This window comes from Mchenga conophoros, linkage group LG16 (assembly GCF_057382185.1).
Source record: "Mchenga conophoros isolate Kocher_MC1m ecotype Shallow Benthic linkage group LG16, M_conophoros_male_GT1.1, whole genome shotgun sequence".
NCBI classification, from domain to species: Eukaryota; Metazoa; Chordata; class Actinopteri; order Cichliformes; family Cichlidae; genus Mchenga; species Mchenga conophoros.
Genome location: NC_140541.1, coordinates 8,975,782 through 8,998,400, shown reverse-complemented (window position 1 = coordinate 8,998,400; position 22,619 = coordinate 8,975,782). Strand labels below are relative to the sequence as shown.

The 22,619-nt window shown below is 39.7% G+C and overlaps 2 protein-coding genes across 3 annotated transcripts; both read left to right on the top strand.

Moving 5' to 3' along the window:
- Nucleotides 1-1,649: 1,649 nt before the first annotated feature.
- hsd3b1 (hydroxy-delta-5-steroid dehydrogenase, 3 beta- and steroid delta-isomerase 1) lies at nucleotides 1,650-5,554 on the top strand. Its single transcript, XM_085249113.1, has 3 exons — nucleotides 1,650-2,013; nucleotides 2,312-2,476; nucleotides 3,977-5,554. The coding sequence occupies exons 1-3, from the start codon at nucleotides 1,863-1,865 to the stop codon at nucleotides 4,783-4,785; spliced, it is 1,125 nt and encodes a 374-aa protein (XP_085105239.1). The 5' UTR covers nucleotides 1,650-1,862; the 3' UTR covers nucleotides 4,786-5,554.
- Nucleotides 5,555-6,123: 569 nt separating this feature from the next.
- On the top strand, nucleotides 6,124-22,178 carry pla1a (phospholipase A1 member A). Of its 2 annotated transcripts, none has more exons than XM_085250395.1 (11): nucleotides 6,124-6,614; nucleotides 7,800-8,016; nucleotides 12,050-12,227; nucleotides 12,451-12,559; nucleotides 13,630-13,731; nucleotides 16,523-16,615; nucleotides 16,858-17,040; nucleotides 17,568-17,657; nucleotides 17,969-18,074; nucleotides 19,103-19,258; nucleotides 21,726-22,178. In XM_085250395.1, the coding sequence occupies exons 1-11, from the start codon at nucleotides 6,548-6,550 to the stop codon at nucleotides 21,811-21,813; spliced, it is 1,389 nt and encodes a 462-aa protein (XP_085106521.1). In that variant the 5' UTR covers nucleotides 6,124-6,547; the 3' UTR covers nucleotides 21,814-22,178. The 2 variants fall into 2 exon arrangements, with proteins under 2 accessions (XP_085106521.1, XP_085106522.1); XM_085250396.1 differs by having other exon boundaries at nucleotides 6,126-6,614; nucleotides 16,876-17,040.
- Nucleotides 22,179-22,619: the final 441 nt, after the last annotated feature.

Below are 22,619 nucleotides of genomic sequence, written 5' to 3'. Positions count from 1 at the left end.
AAACTGTGCATAGAAGTTGTAATGAAGTCCAGGAAAATCGACCTCGGTTTGCTCTCTCTGTGATCTCAGCAAACACTTATCTGATGACTTTCTAGCCTTGACAGCTAGATTAAGGTCATACTGAGCAGAAAATCATAGTCATTCTTATGGTCAGAAAGCATGGTTAGCCATGGTTCTCATTAACTAACTTCTCAGTTACAGGTTGTTTCCTAGTAAGTGTGTGGTTTCCCAGTCAGATCTTTCTTGCACAGCTCTCTTAAGGTCCAGTCACAGTATTTCAGCTTGAAATGTGACTTTCATTGGACCATTACAGCACCTTGGTTTAGTTATTTTTCAGTAATTCTATTTCAGTTATTTGCTGTTGTGCTGGGGATTGCATGACCTAATTTCAGTCAAGCTTTACACAGATGGCCCTGCATTTGACTCTAGAATACAGAGGTACACAGCCCTGTGGTTGCAAAACAAGCACAATCATCACGCCACCACCGCCGTGCTTGACAGTTGGTATGAGGTGTTTGTGCTTGTCAGGGACCAAGCAGTAAGGCATAGAGGACACAAGTGTTTAATAAAAAAAAGGGGGTTTTATTGACGCAAAAATATGAAAGATAATTAACAGAACCAAAAACTTGGCCAATAAAAAGGTCAACTCAATAAACTAAACTCAAAATAGCAACTAGCACAAGACAGTAAAACTCCAAACACCTCCCCAGGCAATGAAGCATGTGGTTTAGTCCAATAAGGCTGTCAGCAGTACTTCAGACCCCCAGCCCTTTGCCACACCTTTTGCCAACCAGGAAGGAGAATCCAAACCCCCAGTTAAACTCAAACAAAGAAAGATATGTTAATATAACATAAAACAGAAGTTTAAACATTGTCATCACAGTGCTATTAAAGACTGAACAATACCAGTTCAGTGTTTTTCTGTAATTGCACTGCCATGAATTTAATATTTACCATGCTATCGGATGCCTTTGTGTGTATGTTCCTCCGTAGTACAGTGTAATGTGTAATTAAAAGGTGTATGAGTATTGTAGGCACGCCCTTAAATACAATAAAAGACACACAAAATGCATTACCAAAGAGCTGAGAAGCCAAAGTGGAATATAACAAAGTCAAAGATATTGAAGTGCTATGCGGCAGGTAAATCGGTTATTTGACAGAGGAAGTCTCACTTCATGATCTTTTATTTAACTAGTACATTTCAGTGGGAAGAACCTGCTCATGTTTTATATATGTAGGTTTATTGTTACATATTAGACTACTCAGCAGTAGTTCTTCTGTACTTTAATGGGATTTTAAACACTTTACTTGTAATAGATTTTTTATTCTGATTCAGTGTTTGTTGAGTGCTTCTTAGGCCGGGGTACGTGCCTCTCCGTGTAGAATTGTTCATTTTGTGAAAGCAGAAAGCAGCAAAGAACCCTCAGCTCCTGCTTTGTCACATGCTGAGTCTCCCTGCCTCTTCTAATGAAATACTCCTTCTAATTAAGCAAAAGATTACATTTTCCAAAAGCAAATGTCCTTGGCATACGGTGTAAGCCCTTCCAGCTGCTTTTTTGTCCAGCCCTAGAAAGCATCACATTCCATGCTGGAGTAGCTGAGCCCATCCCCTTTTTCAATACTGCCTTAGAGAAAAGAAGTTTTTTTTTGGAAACTTTCTGGGCTTACAAAAAGGGCTGAGGTGGAGAGAACAGAAGGTGTTGTCCGTCCCTCACAGACAGATCACGAAACATCCAACACCAATTCTGTATTCGGGTTTTTCTTCATTTTTAGCCGCTGTTTTTGAGAAGGCTCTGCATCAGAGAGAAAACAACTGCTTTTTGACTGTTAACGGGCCTTTATTTTATACAAAGAGACCTGCAATGTCTCTGCGAGGTGATGTGTGCGTGGTGACGGGGGCCTGTGGATTCTTGGGAAAGAGGCTGGTGAGGCTGCTGCTGGAAGAAGAGAAAATGGCTGAGATTCGACTTCTGGACAAACAGATACAGCTGCAGTATTTGCAGAGTTTGGAGGGTAAACCGTTCTTTTCTACAAAACATCCCCTTTTCCAGATTAAAATTCATGAATTGATATGAAATGGGCAGGAGTAGATTTGTCTTATATATATTCTTTTACTGACATAATCGAAGAATATACCAATATAAAGATTTGAGAATTCAGCTTCTCTGACTTCCTCAATTAAAAGCTGTAATGTAAATGTGTTTTTAATGTCTCCAATACAGTAGATTGAAAACCAAATATTTGCTTTAGATTAAACTAAATAACTTGCGTCTTGCTGCTTTGTCTTGGTGACTGGTTTGTTTTGTGTCAGACTGCAAAGGTGAGACAAAGCTGCGAGCTTTCGAAGGGGACATGAGGGACGGTGATTTCCTGATCAAATGCTGCCGTGGGGCATCGATCGTTTTCCACATCGCATCCATCATTGACATCAAAGACTCAGTGGAGTACAGTGAGATTTTCGGAGTGAATGTCAAAGGTAAGGCTGTCACAAATCCACCGAAGGCTTACCTAATTCATGTGACTTCAGATACATTTATCAAATCACATAAAACAAAGAAGCAGAATTATTTACAGTTGAAAGTTTTTGTTTTTTGTACCACTGACATTTAAAACTGCTTTCATTACTTGTGTTAACTGGCCGTTGATCTGCTTTCACTATTACAGCCCAGTGCTTACTTCTACTTCCTCCAGTTCACACTTACTTTACACTCCTTAAAGCACTTGCATGTCATATGAATATTCCTGCTGCTTTGTTTTAGTTAAACCTACAACTGTCCAATGCATTTTAAAAACTGTTCACCAGCAAATCAAATGACAGTTTTCCTTCCTAGTACTGGGCAACAGTGTTGAGCCCTTCCTCATTTCTTTACAGCATATGAGGCAAAAACAGCCTGTGCAATTCTAACAAGCTTGAAAGTCATTGTTTTGTATGACCACCTTTATTCTTCAACACAGCCCGAACTCTTTTATTCAAGCGTCCTTGTTTTTCTTAAGTAGCCTTCAAGATAAGTGTTCCCGGCCTCTTGAAGGACATTCAAAGCTCTTTCATACCATTTCAATAATGTTGAGGTCCAACTCTGGGAATGCCACAACTGATAATATCAAATTGTGTGTTTGTCTATATAGGTGTACTTTTACAGCATCAGCAGTGTGTTTCAGATCACTGTCGTTTTTGGTCGTTTATTTCTAGTAATAATTTGGCAAAGCTAACCTTCTCTCCCTGTTGCCTTGCCTTAAAAAAAAAAAATATATATATATATATATACACATATATGTACATATATATGTATACAAACTTGTGTACCCAGTTCTTGTTTGTTTAAGTCTTTAAAGATTTTGCTGTACAATCATTCCTCTGTGGAAAAAAGAAGAGTTTGAATAAATAACTAAAACCTCAAAATTACCATAATATTCACGTCCATGATGAGTGGATGTAAACTCCTAACCATAACTGTAGGTGCCTTTTTTATAATTGAGTGATTCACAGGGTGTGAATAGTTGCAAACATGTTTTTATCTGTGCGTTAGCCTTGCGACAGACCTGTTTGGGGTGTACCATACCCACCCACCTGATTTGAATAAGTGGAAGAAGATCACTAGGGGGAACACATTTTCCACTGAATATTTTATTCATCAAGATCCAGTGTGTGATTCAAGTGTTCTCTTATTTTTTAACATTTTGGTTTTTACCATGTTCAGCACCACAGCACAAGCGCCAGGTTTCATTATATATAATGTATCTTAAAGCAGATACATAGCAAAACTGGCAACCTGACACGAGAATAACCTGAACAGACAAACAGCAGTTAAATAATGAAGGGAAAATGCATAATCAGAGATGACATAATATAATTGCAGATATTTGAAAAGTCACTTTATTCTCTTGTTGCTCTGATAACATAAAAGTTTTGTGCTGCTCTGAGATATGCAGTGTTTATTGTTAGTTATATTAACTCAGCAGCATCTTTGCCTCGTAGGAACCCAGCTGCTTTTGGAGGCATGTATTCGGGAGAACGTGCCGTCCTTCATATACACCAGCACCATTGAAGTGATGGGGCCAAACTCCAAGGGAGAACCCATAATCAATGGCAGTGAGGACACCGTCTATGACATCAGTTTGGACATCAACTACAGGAAGACCAAGAGGGAGGCTGAGGAGAAAACCCTGAAGGCCAACGGTGAGGTGCTCCAGAACGGAGGCCAGCTAGCCACCTGTGCACTCAGACCTGCGTATATCTATGGAGAGGGCTGCCGCTTCCTCCTAGGCCACATGGTCGATGGGATAAAAAACCGAAATGTTCTGCTTCGTATGTCGCTCCCCGAGGCCCTTGTGAAGCCTGTCTATGTGGGCAACGTGGCCACCGCTCATCTCCAAGCATCCCGCAGCCTCAAAGATCCGCAGAAAAGAAATGCTGTTGGAGGGAAGTTTTACTTCGTTTCTGATGACACACCACCTGTGAGTTATTCAGACTTCAACCACGCCGTGATGTCTCCTCTGGGTTTCAGTATTCAAGAGAAACCCATGTTGCCACTCACCCTCTTCTACTTACTAACTTTCCTTATGGAGACAGTAGCCTGGATCCTACGGCCTTTCATACGCATCGTCCCGCCACTGAACCGTCAGCTCCTCATCATGTTGAACACGCCATTCAGTTTTTCCTATGAGAAAGCCAAGAGGGATCTAGGATATGTCCCCAAATATAGCTGGGAGGAAGCACGCAAACGCACCACTGAATGGCTCGCCTCCCAGTTGCCAGCAGAGAGAGAAAGAATCTTGTCTAAATAGATGAAAAATGACCAAAAGTCATTAGCACCCAAAATTAATACTTTTTTTTGTGAAACTGTTAAACATATAGACATAATTTGAAATTAACCATGGAATTGTGAAGTCCTGTTTTTAAGGCTTAACTTTCTAAGATAAGATAATAAACGTCATTAACCCACATGGGAAGTTTGATAAAGAGTGCTACACATACCTGCATTCACAGAAAACAGGGTTAAGTGCTAACCTTTGAACTAAGTCTAGCAAGCATATTATGGAGAGTCTAGGGGGACTGACATACATGTAGAGCCAGCCTCAAGTGAGCATTAATGAAACTACAGCTTTAATCATTTCCACATTGGCTTCAAGCTTGAATACCTACAACATGCACACCAAACACCACTAGCTACAGTAACAATGTTTCTGTTGTGTTTTGTTTCCATTCTTGCCAATTGTGATTTTTTTACATGAATAACACAGATTTATAGTTTTCCTGTGACAGTAAGCAGAAGTGTATAGCATGTGAAAACAGAGCATGAGTGTTGACATTTCTTTCAAATGGCATGTTTGTGAAAGTTTTTCAAAGTACACCTTGATAACTTTGTCATATGTTTTTGTTCGACTGACAACACAGCCACTAAAGTCATACTGTCTTAGAGCAGGAGCTGTGAATCTGTACTGCTAGCCATTTATCCCAAAATGACACAGAGGATATGTGCTCAATTAAAAAACTACTGCATGACCTGCTGTTTCTGTCTTACGAATACTAATAAAGTGTCTGTGAGAAAAAAAATTCCCATTCTCATTGTATTTTTACTGATGTTTTTTAGTAAAGCTCATCTCAAACTTCAGTGACATTGCAAACTTTGCCATTTGATAAAAAATAAACTCGCCGTACTTAAGTGGAGAGTCCACGTTGCACATACGGCTTTAAATCACATTAACACAAAGAAAATGTAAAGGATTACATTTGTGCGTGCATGAATGCATGTGTGTATCAGTGTTATTAGTGTGACATACAGTCAGACTGTGGAAACCTGCCTCTCTTTTTAACAACAAAAAGCAACTCCTCACGGTGTAAGTCATGCAGTTTGTGATGAACACTTGGATTAAGTATAGGTTAGGTTTCCAGAAAATGAATGTTGTCATAGAGACTGAATAGTGTGTGATGGACTCACATGAATTGCTTGATTATGTAAAAAAAAGAATTAAGACTCAAAAATCAGTTGATTACTGATTTCCAGATTTCTCCGGTCACTGTCTTATGCCTCTCTCTCAAACGCACACAAACGCACACACAAACTAGTGGGCAGCCAGGCCAGAGTCCAGCCTTTTAAACAAACAGCCACTGAATACAAATGAGGTCATGGATTCACCACCAGGCAAAGACTTTCAACCACTTTTTCAGAGCAAACCCAGACTGGGAAAGGAATAAAAAAGAAAACTCGCCCCCTAATTGAATTCGGTGAACAAAAAGAAAATGACACCGAGAGGTTTGATGTGGATACGTTCAGTTTAAAAGTGGAATGTTACAGTGAACCCGGGTCTTTATATTCTGGACTAATTTGGCCTGTTTTATATGGATTCCAGCATTGCTTCACCCCTGATGTTTGCCAGATAAACTCTGAGTTTCTCTTTCAGTGTTACAGCACTGCACAGAGCTGGGATTTAGTCAAGCCTAAAGCTGATCACCAATCTGGGAGCTAAAGAGAGCAGCTGAGCACCATTAAGAACTAACAAACTCCTGGCAGCTACTTTCAACCTTCACTTCACTGACACCACAGAAATGCTTTGGGAGTGCAAAACCTTCCTCTTCTGTGTTTTGTCGGTCTACATCACATCACTGGTGGTGGGTAAGTATTGTGCCAATGAAGGAGATTTGCTCTGCTGCATCATTTTTCCATACAGTTATTCTAAATATGTATGCAAAGAGGGTTGAAAGACGGAACAGGGACTGTGTTATGTGAGTTTTTGTCGCAAGTCAGTGATTACGTAACACATAGCACCATATACAAACGAGGAACTTGTCCTCTACAGTAAAGTGGGATTCTTTTTCTGCTATCTGCCTTCCAAGTGTCTTTGTAAGAATCAAAGAAGAAAATGCTAATTTCACATTTTACTGGTAATACTTAATGTATTACCAGTAAAATGTCCTAAAGATGGCTGTCAAAAGTGAAGCTATTGTCCTAGCAGAAAAATGCCTGAAGTGACTAATATAGTACTATGGCTGACATTATTAGATTGTTAATCATCTGATCATTAAATATGCATAGACCTATAAAACTTGTCAAGAAGTCCCGATTAGGCACTGCTTCATAGTTGACTGAGAAATGTTGGTTAAATGTGTGTTGTAAATTACTGATGACGTTAGGGGTCAGATAAACGTAGTAGAGACAAATTTTAAATAATTACTTCCAAATATAGTAAAGCCAAAGTCTTAAAGCTGCACAGGACTGCCACACTAATTGTTATGTGATGTTTGAAGTAAAGGGGAAGACAATTGGTTATCCAGTTTTGAAAAGGTTAGGATGCTGTGCAGCATGTAAATAAAAACACAATCCAGTGATTTGTGAATCATATGAACCCACATTTCACAATAACATCAAAGGTTTAAACTGAGATAAATCTACTAATCAAAAATTGAAATTCCTTTTGAAAAACATGGACTCTTCCTTCCATAAAGAGGAAAGGGACCATCCAACTTGTCATCAGTGTTTAGTTCGAAAACCTGCAAGTCTGATGGTATAGGGGTGCATTAATGTCTGTTGAACTGGCAGCTTACACGTCTGGAAAAGCGCCATTAATCCTTAAATGTGTCTATAGGTTTTAGAGCAGCACATACACTCATCCACGCTGTGCATATTTTAGCAAGCCAATGGTAAAACACATACTGCATCTATTACAACAGCATGGCTTTGTAGTAGAAGAGTAGTAATCACAATGCTGTCAAATACAAAACCCGCAAGTTTTATTTCGTGATACAGTGAGGCTAAAACAACAACTACATAGTATGTATTACGCCCTTCTACTTCTACTAGCTTCAGATGAAAGGCAGCAAGATAATCACTGTGCTGATCTCAACAATATCACATGGCGGGAATACCAGCAGCAAAGAGTCAGACTGAACGTCCAGTATCTGCTGCTGACCAGGAAAAACATGGACTGTCCACAAGCATTCAATGAGACGTCCCTCACCATGGAGAACTCCTACTTCAACCCCTCGCGTCCTACAAAGGTTATCATCCACGGGTACAGGTGAGATCCTTATTTCGTTTCAGAGTACGAGCCTCTGAATCTTTAAATGAAACAAATGTAATAGTTTTGGACCGATCAGTGCTATTGCTATTCTGTGCACCAGTTATGTTAGAGTAACAGCCACAGTCAGTGTTGGGGAGTGACGGAATACATGTACCGCCGTTACGTATTTAAAATACAAAAAAAGAGTAACTGTATTCCGTTACAGTTACCGTTTAAAAAGGTGGTATTTAGAATACAGTTACTTTGTTGAAAGAAATGGATTACACGGCGGTACTTCCCTGTTTCATATTGTCGCGGGTCAGGACTGTTTGGGTTTTGTTTGACAGCTACGTTCTGTTGTTCCAGGTGGCACGGTTACGGTTGCCATGGTTACAGGGTGACGCTCTCTTTCTGTCTGTGTTTCCTGGGTGAGAGAGCGCTTTTTTGTTGTTGTTGTTGTGCTAAACTAATCCGTTGTTCAGTGATGACACGACGAATCCTACTTCCGGGCCTAAAGTAGTCTGCGTTTAATATGGCTTTTGTGTTGTTAACATGTTTAATGTTATGTATTTTCTTCTATTTGATCTCAAAAAGCTCCTAAAACAGTCAGTGATCACTGTTGACCTCCCTCGGCTTTTATTACCGCTAATCATTTATTTAAGCTCAGCTTTTAAAACCTTAGGATGTAGCTACAGACTAGCCCATGCAGCAGTATATGAATGACTAACCTCGTATTGTGGATGGATTATCTCAGTTGTTCTCCTGGCTGAAGTTTGGTCCTTTTACAGCATCCTGCCATGCGATTACATTTGTTCCTGACCACCGAGAACACTCACGTTAACTTTTATCGAGTGGAAAAAAAAGTTAGCTTGTTTATGTTATGCTAACATAGCTGTGTCGCTAGCGGTCACGTAGCACGTCATTATATACCAGCTAGCCAAACTTCAGTAACCCTACAAACGTCACTGCTGTTTAGTTTTCTGTCTTCATTTATGTTGGAAGTGATAACAGAGCTGTACGTTTTCATTTGTTTCCAAAACCCTGCAGTCAGGACATGCTATATTGTATTTAGATAGAAGCTAGCGAGTAGGGTTGCCAACTCCCTGAAAAATAAATAAGGGACACCTCATGGCCAGGGCCGGGCAACCCAGTTGTCTTCACCCTTCCCAGTGTGGTAGCTCTTTTTTGTGTGTGTGAAATTATTTTTTAACCATTTGACTTGAATTTGATTTAAGCAGATGCATATTCTTTGTGATATGACCACATGGGAAACAAATGATCATTTAGCCATTTATTTTTAGCTCAAAATGACAACATTAACACAGTAAAACAGGTCTCTTTCTTAAACAGAAGCCTGTCATGCTTAACTTTTGAGAATATAAGTAAATCTTTCTTTAAAAGAACTCTGTCCTGCTTAACTTAAAATTATATAAATTAATAGAAAGCAATAGAACGAAAAATATTCTTGTAACTGTGCACATTTAGTGCATTTAGTACAATTGGCTTCAGCTGAGGTATTATTTCAGCTTTTCTAAAGCTAATCAGCTGCTCCTGTTTGTAAACCCACTTGTTCCCATGATTACGCATCTTAACTCATCATCATTATTCATCTATGTATTACTTTTATGTATTAGTGATCTATTTGTTGTAATCATCTATCCTTGCAGTTGTTTATTACACAAAATAAATTATATTATCACACTTCTGGCCACATAGCGCTGATATTCACTGCACATGCCCATATTAACCTTAACCAGAGGGTTTAAAAAACAAACCAGTGTTTACATACCATATCTGCTTCTGCCGTGGCCTGGTGGACAAAAAATTGGTTAAGGGTTCCCCGAGCTTTCACGCCCCTCATGTTCTTCATGTGCCCACCATTAGAAGCATGCCTATGGAAAAAGTGCGCCGGCACACAGTGCAGTGCGCTTTATAGGTGTTATGGTGACCTTTTCCAGCCAGGTGTTTCCCTTTTCCCATTCCTCCCTGTGCTTTTGCAGCCTTTTTTTCCCTTTCTCTGAGCGAACAAACATTACTGCTCTAATGCTGGGCTCACACTGTGCGATTTTTGGCATATTTTGAGACGATTTTTGAGTCGTGCGACCGATTTGGTGATCGGCCCAATTTTGGCCTTCATCGTGCATCGTGTAGTATACGTGGGGTAACGAGAAGCGATTAACACCTCGAGCAGCTCCCGATCATCAATCGCTCGTGAGCCGCTCACACTGCTCACGCGCAAACACGTAAACGTCGGTGAAAAAGACGGAGCAGCACGGCTGTGCAGCGTGTGATCTGGACACAAGCGATGGAGGCACAACTTGTAGAACTTTGGAAAGCTCATCCGAGCCTTTTCGATGTGGCATCACAAAATTATCACGACCACAACAACCGTTAAAATAGTTGGATTTACACTGCTGCTCAATCACAGCTGCCTGATCAATGTTTTTCATTAGCAATTTAGCAAAGTTGATGGTGGTGTGTCTGTGTGAGTGAAAGACAGAGAGAGAGAGCGAGCGACAGATTTTCTGTTATAACCTTCATGTTATGGAGGCACAGTGTGAGCACTCAGGTCGCATCAGAGCATCGGGCGGTATAGTGTGAGACCTGCATCGTGACCTACCAACTTCTAATCAATCGTGCAGTTTGAGCAGGAGCTGAATAACGTGACTGAAAAAATCGCACAGTGTTTGCCCAGCTTTAGGTGTACTGTCGTCCGAGACTTCCCTGTTGGCCATGCTTCTTGTTGTGGTCATCTGTTGTCTTCCGGTATTTTCTCCGCAAGCGACCTTTCCTCGACCAATGAGATGAGCGGTAATCTGAATTGTCATAAGTGTGCTGTCAGCTCATTGGTCACAAAGCAGGAGAGGGGCTGGGAATTATGCTTTCAAACAAAGCGTTGATTCCATTAACATTTATAGACTACTTTTGATTCTCACTGTATTACGGGACAAAGTGCGTCCCTTATTAGCTCAATACGGGACGTGTACTTTTGTTTCGAAATACGGGACGATTCCGTATTTTAAGGGACGGTTGGCAACCCTACTAGCGAGCTAACTCCCTGCTAACTTCTAACTCCGTTAAATGTCATAAATTCCGTTTTCATGGATGCCTGGATGTTAAACTCAATTGTTACACCTGGTAGAGCAGAACACTGATCATTTTATTAAAGACGAAAGATTTTAGACAGTTTTTCAACTCTCAGTAATGCCACAGTGATCGTTTGATATATGGACCTGCAGCGGAGTTTAGGTCTAGACACGGCTAGTGACGTCAGACTGAACAATCGGGCAGAATGCTCTAAAGAATGAAAAAATAAATTAAAAAAAGCTCTAAAGAATGAAAAAAAAAAAAAGCTCTAAAGAATGTAGCCTCATGGGCAGTGTAGTCCGTATTGCAGGGAGAATGGACTGCCATACACGTTATGGGTCTGTAAGCGCGAGAAGGGAGAAAAAGGCGAGTGGAAAAGTACGAGTTGTCATCGAGCAAAAACGGGAGCTGGAAGCATGTAAATATAATAATAACCACTGCAGCCAAGAAGAGTGCCTGACGAGCCCAGTTGTAAGTAAGCTATTAAGACTCGATGCGCTGTGTTCGTGTTTTCCTCCGAAAACAATAAGTTCTGTTGGAGCAGCCTTTCAACGCCTCTCTCAAGCAAAGTTGACCCAGACAACAAAGTAAAGCTATTTTTCGGCTACGAGCCTGACACGGAACCAACGTATTAGCCAGAGGTCCCTTTACTATGGTTCGGAGCCGCGGACCTTCAGTAACAGTAATAAATCACAGCAATAATACATTCACGTAGTTGTAAAAAGCATGATAATATATTAAGTAATCCAAAGTATTCAGAATACGTTACTCTCATTGAGTAACGTATATAACGGAATACGTTACAGAATACATTTTGGGGCATGTATTCTGTAATCTGTAATGGAATACATTTTAAAAGCTCATCAGCTTAGTGTAGTTTATAAAGAGAATTTAGTAGTTATTAACTAGACTTTTAATATTAATATACTATTAATTGCCTTCTGACCTCAACCCATCCTTGCAGGGCCCGGGGGAGTAAGCCCTCCTGGGTGAAGAGGTTAGGCCAGGCGCTTTTAAGATCTCAAGATGTGAATGTGGTGGTGGTGGACTGGGTCCGCAGTGCGTCCTTTGCCTACAACCTGGTGGTAGAGATCTACAGAGAGGTGGCCATACAGATTTCTGTCCTCATCAATCAGCTGCAGGTGCGAAGCTGTTCAAATGCTCGTTAGCCACAATACGACCCTGAGCAATGTAAAGGCACAATTCATTTTACTCTTTACAGAAGTATTTTCTAGATATTATGTAGTCTATGAAAAAAAATCTGCAAGAGTTTTTTTTTTTTTTCATTCTACAAATGACAAAAATATGTTTGTGGTTGCTTATATTGAATACAGAGTCTATTCTTGCGATTGTCTTCTCCAACAGAATCATGGCTGCAGACTCCAATCCTTCCACTTTATCGGGGTCAGTCTCGGGGCACATGTCGCTGGTTTTGTGGGAACTTTGTTCGAAGGGAAAATAGGAAGAATCACAGGTGAGATCAGACACCTTACATACATATTATCTCTTGCAATGTAAAACTGAATTGGAAACACAGCTGCACACTTAAAAAGTCATTGCACATGTGCTCCACCTCAGAATAATACTCCTTGTGGTGGAAATAAAGTTTAGGTTGCTGGTAGCTGGTATTGGGTTTACAGAAATAAGGAGACAACAGGATTGAAGACAGTGAAGGTTTTCACAGCACAGGCTCTCACAGATCTCAGTGAGACCCTGAAAAATTAGCAGGGCTCTTCAAAGAACAACAGTACATTGAAAAGAGACACTGTGAAGTGTTTTGACAAGGCTCAGTCCCTTTCAGCAGAGCACCACCAGCACAATACACCACTGTTCAGTTGATAATATCAGGTCTTTTTGTCTGATGACACAGACTTGTGTGGGGTTAAATCAGAGGCTTCACTGATCCCAACAAGAATAAAATTTGAAAATGACACCAAGCTGATGAATAAAGAAATTCAAAAGCTTTCACTAAATGTCCCCTTAGCTTATTGTTGATTGAATGGGTGGTCCACAGGATGGGTGGGTTGGTTAGTTGGTTGGTTGGCAGGCACAATGGTTGTTTGACTTGCTTGTTGGTTTGATGGTCAGTTAATCAGGACGGTTGTTTGGATTTTGTTATTGTTTTTTGTGACTGGTAGAGTTCATCAACTTTAAAGCTAAACTCACTGTTTACTGAACATTAAATTGAATATTTACTTTCTCTCGCTTCCTCTCTCCTACTGTTCCCATTTTTTTTTTTACTCTTCAGTCCTGCCAAACCTCTGCCTTACAAACGGTCACTGAATATGTAGAGAATAAACTACAACCATAAAATCCAAACTAAAAACCTCATATAAAAAGACTAGTCATGTTCCCAGGACATGGGGACACTGTTTGACATTTTAAACACAAAGCAGGACAATGCACTAATGTGTACTACACTGACCATAGTTGAAGTTCTTTCATTATGAGACTACTGGAGAAAAATGACTCTTTTTGTTGTTTCTAGTAATATAAAATTTCATGGCATGTGCTTAATCTAAAAGATATTAAACTTTCAAACAGGCCTGGACCCTGCTGGACCCATGTTTAAAGGAGCGGACACCTATAGCCGGTTGGACCCTTCTGACGCTCAGTTTGTGGATGCCATCCACACAGACTCTGACTGTGAGAAAACGTTAACTTAACCTGCAAGTTTATTTCCATCACTAACATGGCTTAGACCACTTACTGTTGTTGTAACTACATGAAACCCCTTAGAAAGCATCATTGACAGATCAGCCAGGCTGATGACTTCTGTTTTTTTTCTCATTACTGGAAGTTATGAACAAAGAGCAACTGTGGAACTGTAACATTACGCTTTACTAAGGCACACAAAGATATGAATGTGCTTTTGTTTGAGTTTGAGGTGTGATAAAACACATTGGTTGTGCATATTATTCAAAATGCCTGATGTCATCAAAGCTTTGAAAGACTCTAATGTTCTCAAGAACAATCAAATCTTCTCTTTCAAATAACACTAGCGTCCCAGTGCCACTGGCAGTCATCACACTGCCGCCGCCGCATTTTACAGATAATGTGGGTTTTTTGGATCACGAGCTGTTCCGCGCCTTCTCCACACTTTTTTCTTGACATCATTGTAATAGAAGTTGAACTTGGTTTCATCTTTCCAAAGAATATTTTTCCAGAAATGTGCTGGCTTTTTTAAGATTTTGTTTTTTAGCAAAGTCCAATCTAGCACTTTTGTTCTTGAGGCTTATGTGTGGCCTGCACCTTGCAGTGAATCCTCTGTATTTACTTTCGTGCAGTCTTCTCTTTGGATATCGATATTTCAACCTGCTGGAGAGTGTTGTTCACTTGGTTGGCTGTTGTTGAGGGGTTTCTCTTCACCATGGAAATGATTCTGCGATCATCTACCACTGTTGTCTTCTGTGGACGTCCAGGTCTTTGTGCATTGCTGAGGTCACCAGTGCTTTCTTTGTGTTGCTGTTCACACCAAAATCTTCCAAATGCAAGCACCACACATCAAATCAACTCCAGGCCTTTTATCATTTTATCTGCTTAACTGATAATGACATAACGAAGGAACTGCCTAAACCTGCCCATGAAATAGCCTTTGACTCCATCCATCCATCCATTCGCTTCCGCTTCTTCTTTTCAGGGTCGCGGGGGGCGCTGGAGCCTATCCCAGCTGTCATAGGGCAAGAGGCGGGGTACACTCTGGACAGGTGGCCAGTCTGTCGCAGGGCCAACACACAGGGACAGACAACCATTCGCGCTCACATTCACTCGCACATTCACACCTAATGGCATTTGTGTTTTTTCAAACCAAGCTTGATTTTTTTATTTATCTTTTTTTTAGCTCTAAAAAAATCAATCAGACCAATCAGAACACTGCATTTGCCAACTAGTGTGTTGTAACTCAAAGTGCACACTGGTACTGAATATCCAAATAGTAAAATAATACTATTTTACTTAAGACACGAGACACTGCTCCAGGTCTGCCAGCTCTGAGATTATTTCTCTGCCTCCTCAGATGTGGTCCCAGTTCTGCCAGCAGGAGTTCAAACTGGCCAACATGAAACATATACAAGAACTATCCAACCCTGCTGCTGCTTTGGAAACTGGATTCTGGATGAACCCAGAATGTCTCATCATGGCTTGATATTGACTTTTTTGTCACAATAGATTTTTTTAGGGTGGATTTTCTGCAAAAACAAACCCCATTCAGTGTGTGTGTGTGTGTGTGTGTGTGTGTGTGTGTGTGTGTGTGTGTGCATTACGCAACAAAATCTGAATTTCACATTGTTTTTTCACAATAGATTGTTGTGTAATGGTCTTAGCACACAGATGCATGCATAAACATGCTTATTTATCCCCAGCATTGTTCCAACTACTTACTGCCAGACCCTCCTGTCTCTGGACAGCTAGACAAAAAGTGATTTCTGGTATTTGCCAAAAAATTATTGTAGGTTTTTAATTAGTTGTAAATTACTTGTTGGCTTATTTTCTGTGAAACATATGTCAAACATATCTCTTATGAGTGATCTCAGTTAACAGCCATTTTAAGCCAGAAAGAACATTTTGTCACCAGGTAGAAGCTACAGTCAGTTTTTGGTAAACCAACTTTAACACTCATAAATAAAATTATGTAAAATTCTCATTGATATTAAAAATGTGATTTTCAAGAGAGATCGGGCCAAGAGGGCAGCAGAAACTGCAACAAATATAACAGTTATAAAGATATTTTAAGTTGCCAAAAAAAGACTGGACTGATTATAAGGTAGAACACAGTATGTACAATAACGCAGTCATAAAGATAATTGTAAAACAGATCATTTCTTTACTTTATATATAACCCCTTTTGTAAATTCTGTTGACTGCAGACTATTTATGAATATAAGCAAAGATATTCGGTGTTAAACACGTGTGTACACACACACACACACACACACACACACACACACACACACACACACAGAGTTACTACAAATCACTTTTTGGCACAACACCAGCTAACAGCCGAGTTTAGCTAAGTATACTAGCTAAGCTAGGTTTGAGTTTCCTAAAAATCACACTTTACCTCTGATAAACAGTTTGATTACATTCTCGCATCCTGAGACTTTGTTCGCTCATGTGTCCATGTCCAAAAGTGTTACATTCACTTCAAAGAAAGTTTCACTAGTAACAGCTAACAGAGACTAACAGTAGCTAACAGTAACTAACAGCAGCAAAACCAGCAACGCTTCCACATATCTTTACCAACTCACCTCACTCACCACTCTATTTTTTCTGTCTAATAAAATGTCCTAAAAGACTGTATTATTAGTTCATTGGAAGTCTTTTGTATTTATTAACACTTGTATTACAGCTGATAAAATCACATTGTGTTTATACCTGAAATTTTGTTTGCAGTGCAATGTAGCAACAAATTGCTGACAGTTTTCTTCTGTATCAGATTTTGGCATCTCCATCCCTGTTGGCCATGTGGACTTCTTTCTGAATGGAGGGAAGGACCAGATTGGATGTGCACGCTCCAGGTTTGACTCAAGTAAGTTCAAGACCCACTAAAACAAAAACAAAAAGAGAGGGGGGAACTAGAAGGAAAGGATCTCTTTTTTTGTTGTTTTCACATTGGTGTCTTTCGCCCTTGTTTTTTTGTTATAAATGAAATTCCAGTTACAGATGAGTAGATTTTGAGCAGAACCAGTTTTTCGTCTGGACATTTTTTCCCATTACTTTAATGAGAGTCTCTGGACATCTGTCTCCCTTAGAAGTTCAATATTTTGTCAGTTTTCTTGTATTTTTTAGTGTACAGTTATGTGATATGTGACCACATGAGGGCGCTGGACGTCTACATGAGCGCGCTGAATGGCTCGTGCCCGTTAATGGGGATCCCGTGCTCCAACTATGAGGACTTCCTGAAGGGACGCTGTATGGACTGCGACATCTTCAGAGGGAAATGTCCAGTAATAGGTAATAACACGTGGGTGACCACCTGCAGCACACGGACTGCTGCTGCTCCCTTTTATCTCCTGTTAGTTTCTAACTATCCTGTGTCTTACTGTGAAAAGCTGTGAGTGCATATTTTGGGAGTGTCATTTGTCTCTACAATAAAAACGTTTCTCAGCTCGAGATTAATATGACACTGAGTTATAAGTTATATTAATAGTCCTGCAGCCTATAGTGCTGCCTCATTATTTTTACAAGACTTGCTGCTGTCAGTGGTTCTTCCATTCTATTGCAAAACACTTGTTCCAACAATACAGTCTATTAACTATAAAGTAAATCTTAAGTATTTATAAAGTTGTTATGACATTTCACTTAAAGTAAACTGGATAGGTTCTTTTTTGCTTCCACCTCCAGTGGAGCCGACACTGTCACGTCGGCTTTTGACAGCTTCTTATTGTTTCAGCTTAATATACTTCTACATACTCATACAGACATAGTTAATGCACGTGAAATTACTTTTGACTCATTCCTTTTAATTATGTGTGTTCCAGGTTTATCAGAAAACAGTGGGATATCTATATCTCCCATTCCCAAAGAGCAGACGCTATTCCTCCTCACGACTTCTTCACAGCCATATTGTGGTGAGTGTTGCAGTGTATTTGTGAGACGGCGGAATTTTTAATTTTTTCTTAAAAAGAAATGTTATCTTCTTGAATCTCCTGTTAAGAAAAATTTAAAACTCTTGAGTAGTTTGAATGACGTTCATTAGACTTAACCTCTCGTCACTACACATAGAAGGCAGCTAAATTATTTTAATCATTTATGCACTCTGACTCTTCCCTGCCAACCCACCAATAGCAAGATTTCCTCTTTCTACTAAACTAGCACGGTTTAACAATTCCTGTTTTACCGTACTTTAAAATGACATTTTTCCCACTGTTTCCCTGTTCAGCTCACCACATCCTGGTGGAGTTGGAAGTTTCGAAACTGGATAAGAGCGCTGAGATTGAAGTGACCCTGACAGCTGACATCCTGGAAACAAAGCAGATCCTCAGGCTGTAAGTATCACAAATACCATACGCATGTCATATTGCAAAGATCCTACTCTTTAAAGTTAATGAATAGTACAATATGTACAGTTGGATGTACTGTATTCAGTTCCATACCTAAAAAGAACAAATTAAAAAATTAGGAATGACCAAAACTCATCGCTAGCAGAAAAATCTGACTTTAAAAATGTCTGCATTCAGGATCTGAATCCCTGAACGTGCACTTTATTTGGTAAAGTATATCAACAGTTTCGGCGTTCCCAAAAAAGCATCTGTTCTTGATGTTGCGGATCCCACATGAGGTGACTGCATCATGTAGGTTTTGTACCTGTGCATCCTTGATCTCCACTTCTGTTACATCCCAAAGTGTCCTTCTGAATTCAGAGCAGGTTATGGTCTCATGAGCACGTCACTTTCATGAGACCCGTTTGAGAAAGCAGCTTTTTGCTTTGTGATGTTTAGCATTATCCTGCTGGAAGCTGCCATTAGAAGATGATAAGTTGGGGCTATATAATGATGCACATGTAGGCTGATGCTTATTTGGTATCAAGAGGCTCAAAGTGCCTAAATAGTTGATTGAAGACATACAGTAAAGGAAGGTGAGCTGAGATTTCAGTAACTGTTGAATAAGACCACATGATAAAGATAGTTGTCCCTGTGTTTACAGAGACTAAAAGACAGTGATGAATATTGGTAGTATTTTCATACCAGTTTGCAGGTAAATTAAATTCAATAGGAATGTATAACAAGTCATTCTTTGTAAGCAATTTTTGTGTATTGTTTTTTTTTGTGTTCACTTTTTATTTTATCAGATGTATTGTATGGGTAGAATAGTTCAGATGGGAAAAGTTTTGGGAAAACGTGTTTTCAGAGCACAAGTTTAGTGAGTTTAGTCATTTTTTTATTAAATCTGAAGAATGGCACCACCTTTGTTTTAGCTGTGACTTCCCAGTATGATAAATGTTGATTGTGTGAAAGCGCCTGTCTCATCTTGTGTGGTTTATTATTTTCACATGCACTATATGTGTGTATTACAGTCAGACAGATACAACAGTGTACAGGACGGTGATGGCTCACTCTACCCCCCAGTGTGAAATCAACTCCATCAGGCTGACAAACACAGGAGCTCGCTTCTACAGACAGGCAGAGATCCACGTCAAGTCTGTCTGTGTGACTGAGTTTCCCTCTCTCAGGTAGGACGCAGACACAACATGCACATAAATACAGTTCAGTTCAGCCGCCGGTCCTATTCTCATTGAAACAAATACTGGACTGCTTTTTTTAATATGTTCTGTAGCACATAAAAAGTCAAACACAACATTTACCAATGAATTTTAACAAGGCACGATTTACAGGCAAACACCTGTATGCTCAGCATATGCTACAATTGCTTATTCCATCCATCCTTTCCATTTTCTTAACTGCTTATTAGGGTCATCGGGGGGCTGGAGTTTATCCCTGCTGTCTTTGGATGATAAATTTGCCAAAATATGTAAACACACAGCTTCAGTTTGTTGTTATTGCAGTTTCCTGTTACAGTACTTTGGACAAACAGAAGCAAACGTTGCTGCAATGAGTCAATGAAGGTATAGTTTTCAGCAATACATGTTGTTGTTTTGTCACCCAAAGCCTTACAGCAAATTGCTCTACAGAAATGCCAGCGATGGTGTTCTCTCTTTAGGTAATTAAGAAACAGGGTAAACGGACATACTAGAGAATAGTGTCAGGTCTGTCAGCTGTTTAATGTGCCAGTCCTGCAGTCTGCTGAAAGGTTATGTCATGATATGAGAGAGAGTTGAAACCAGACCGTGCCAGTAACACACAGTGTTGTCCAAAATGTAAAATCCATTCATTCTGTCCTTTTTGTCCCACCCTTAGGTTGGCATAAACCTGAAATGACCCTGAAATGAGTAGTTTACAGAGCATTACTGTTCCTCAGAGATCACCAGTGGGCGGCCTTCTCTTTGTGATCAGAAGCTGGAAGTTGAGTTACTTGAGCTTCAGATCAAATCTAACCTTTTGCAGAAAGTGTGAATTTGGCCAGTATCAAAAATGTGCTTAAAGTTGCTTAAATAGTTCTTTATTTCACTTCGGGGAGTGTAGAGAGCTGACCACATGATTCATGATTGCGCCATCTCGTCTCTCACCCCAGTGTTTCCTGTTTATCTCGCCTCTCTTTCTATGAACAAAAAAGGCTAACAGGCCAACATTAATCGTCCTAAAAATCAGTATTTGGACACTGACACCATGTTTGTAATTTTGCCTCTGTACACCACCACAAGGGACTTTAAATCAATCAAGAAATGATTGTAGTGCAGACTTACAGCCATTTTCAGAAGCTGAAAAGTAATTGGACAAACTAATATAATTTTAAATATAAGGACTGTTTTTAATACTCTATGAAAATCCTTTGTGGTCAATGACTGCCTAAAGTGTAGGACTCATGGACATTACCAAAGCCTACAGCTGCCTTCAGATGCTGCTTCTTTGTGAGTGTCTTTGCATTTAGTTTTATCTTCAGTAACTCAAAAGCATGATCTGGTCATGCTACAGAGTCTACAGAACTGTGCAGACTCTTTCAGATGTTTTTCTAATCGGTCTAATCTGGCCTTACTGTTCTTGAGAATAATCAGTGGTTTGCACCTTTTTTGTATTTCCATTCATGAAGGTCGACTTTGACAGTTATTTGCAGGGGTGCACATAAGTGGTCCGCAGGTGTGCATGCGCTGTCAAAATAAAAGCCGCGCACCAGATAAAAAATTGCAACGCGCGTTTGTGTGCATGTAAAAGGCACTGTTTTTGTCCGCTACCGTGGGATTTTCACGGCATATTCTGCACCACATCTCTATGCGTTCATCATTTGTTTGAAACCAGCTCACCTCCTGCAACCACTTTTCTGAGAATACGCGCTTCTTTTGCGGTTCGGACTCCTTCTGACATTTCTTTGGAGGTGGAGGAACACCAAAGTAACTGCTTAAAGGAGTTAATGGGGTTTAAGAGAGGAGGAAATGTCTTATGTACGCAATCGCGCATTGCAACTTCTTATCTGGTGCGCGTCTTTTATTTTGTTTTTTGTTTTTTTTTTGTTTTTTTTTTTGTTTGTTTTTTTCTATTATTTTTATTTTGACATCGCATGCACACCTGTGGACCACTTATGTGCACCCCTGGTTATGTGTCTACCTCCCTGAGAGTGTTCTTGACTTGACTGTTTTTCTTTACCTTGATAATAATTTTCCAGTCATCTACTTCTTCTGTCTTCCATGGTCTTTTGCTGGTACTGCTGATTGGGCAGTAAAGTCCTCCTTTATTTGTTTAAGATCATTTCTAAAAAATTTTCTTTCTTCTTCAAATTTTCAAATGCTAGACTGGTGAGCTGTCCAGGGTGCACCTCGCTTCTCTCCCTGTGATAGCTGGGATTCTGGCATAGTCTCCAGGATCTGCTTAATTTGTCATGGAATTATAGGAAACGGGGCTCATTTGGCCATAAAAACTGTTTATCAATTGTCCAGTTACTTTTGAGCCTCAGAAAATGGGCACTGCATATAAAAATGTCAGTGATTCCTAAACAGTTACTGGATTCTTACAATGAATATGCTACATATATTCACTTGGACTAAAGTCTGTTTTGCACAAGTGTGTGTTTTTGTTTTATTCTTTCAGGCGCAAAGATCCTGTGTGTGTGAACAACATCAACATCAAACGGGGAGCTCGGTGGTCCCACGACCTTGTGCAGTTGTGTGACTTCTAAAGAGAATGATCTCCTCGACAACAATTGAAAAGTGCATAGTGTGCAGCAATCTGACCTATGAAGATACTAACACAGAGATGGTTTCACATTTTTATACCTTGTTTAATTTTGAGAAAATATCATTGGAGTTCAACCTCAGGGGGCTGAGCCTTATATTTTCTAACATCATGACTAGAACTGGGGGGAAAAAGGTTATTTACATTATCAGTATTTCTGGTACAATATTATTAATATTATAATTATCTTTCTTTTTTGCCTATACTCACTAAAGCGTTGAAGTGTTAATGAAACCAAACAGTCTAGTTTCACATCCTAAACCCTTGTTTTTTGTTCTTTTAGCATTAAATGCAGCAACAAACTCTTAACCATGTCTTTCTTTTCTCCTGATTTCAGGGCTAAAAGGATTTGTCCTTTTGCACTGAGGTGAATCTGTGTGTACTTTGACTTTTTGGGGGTGGAACATAAATAATTTTGAGCATCATCACAGTGCTACATAGTGCGGTTGGGACAGATATGACAGGAAGCTAACAGTCAGAAAATAAACAACTTAAATCATCTGGAGAAATCTTGGCCCCATGAAAGAATGTTTTCTAAATACTTAGACTTCATTTTAGTCTCATCACTCGTCTTTTGAATTCAATAACACACAAATACCGTGATTCACATTATGCCTGTGTATTAAACACACCAATGTTTAAAAACATTTTTAAAAAATCAGGCTTCTAATATATATCCACCAGAGAGCATGTAAAAGGATGAATTTGGTAATCTGATCACTAATCTAAACATGACACATCAAAACATTG

What these genes read in the sequence shown, in the direction of transcription:
- hsd3b1 (XM_085249113.1), top strand. Translation starts at nt 1,863, where the DNA reads ATGTCTCTGCGAGGTGATGTGTGCGTGGTGACGGGGGCCTGTGGATTC. An exon ending in GTATTTGCAGAGTTTGGAGG is followed by an intron (nt 2,014 to 2,311) that starts GTAAACCGTTCT and finishes GTTTTGTGTCAG; the next exon opens with ACTGCAAAGGTGAGACAAAG. An exon ending in TTTCGGAGTGAATGTCAAAG is followed by an intron (nt 2,477 to 3,976) that starts GTAAGGCTGTCA and finishes TTTGCCTCGTAG; the next exon opens with GAACCCAGCTGCTTTTGGAG.
- pla1a (XM_085250395.1), top strand. Translation starts at nt 6,548, where the DNA reads ATGCTTTGGGAGTGCAAAACCTTCCTCTTCTGTGTTTTGTCGGTCTAC. An exon ending in ACGCTCCAGGTTTGACTCAA is followed by an intron (nt 16,616 to 16,857) that starts GTAAGTTCAAGA and finishes ATATTTTGTCAG; the next exon opens with TTTTCTTGTATTTTTTAGTG. An exon ending in ACTGAGTTTCCCTCTCTCAG is followed by an intron (nt 19,259 to 21,725) that starts GTAGGACGCAGA and finishes TTATTCTTTCAG; the next exon opens with GCGCAAAGATCCTGTGTGTG.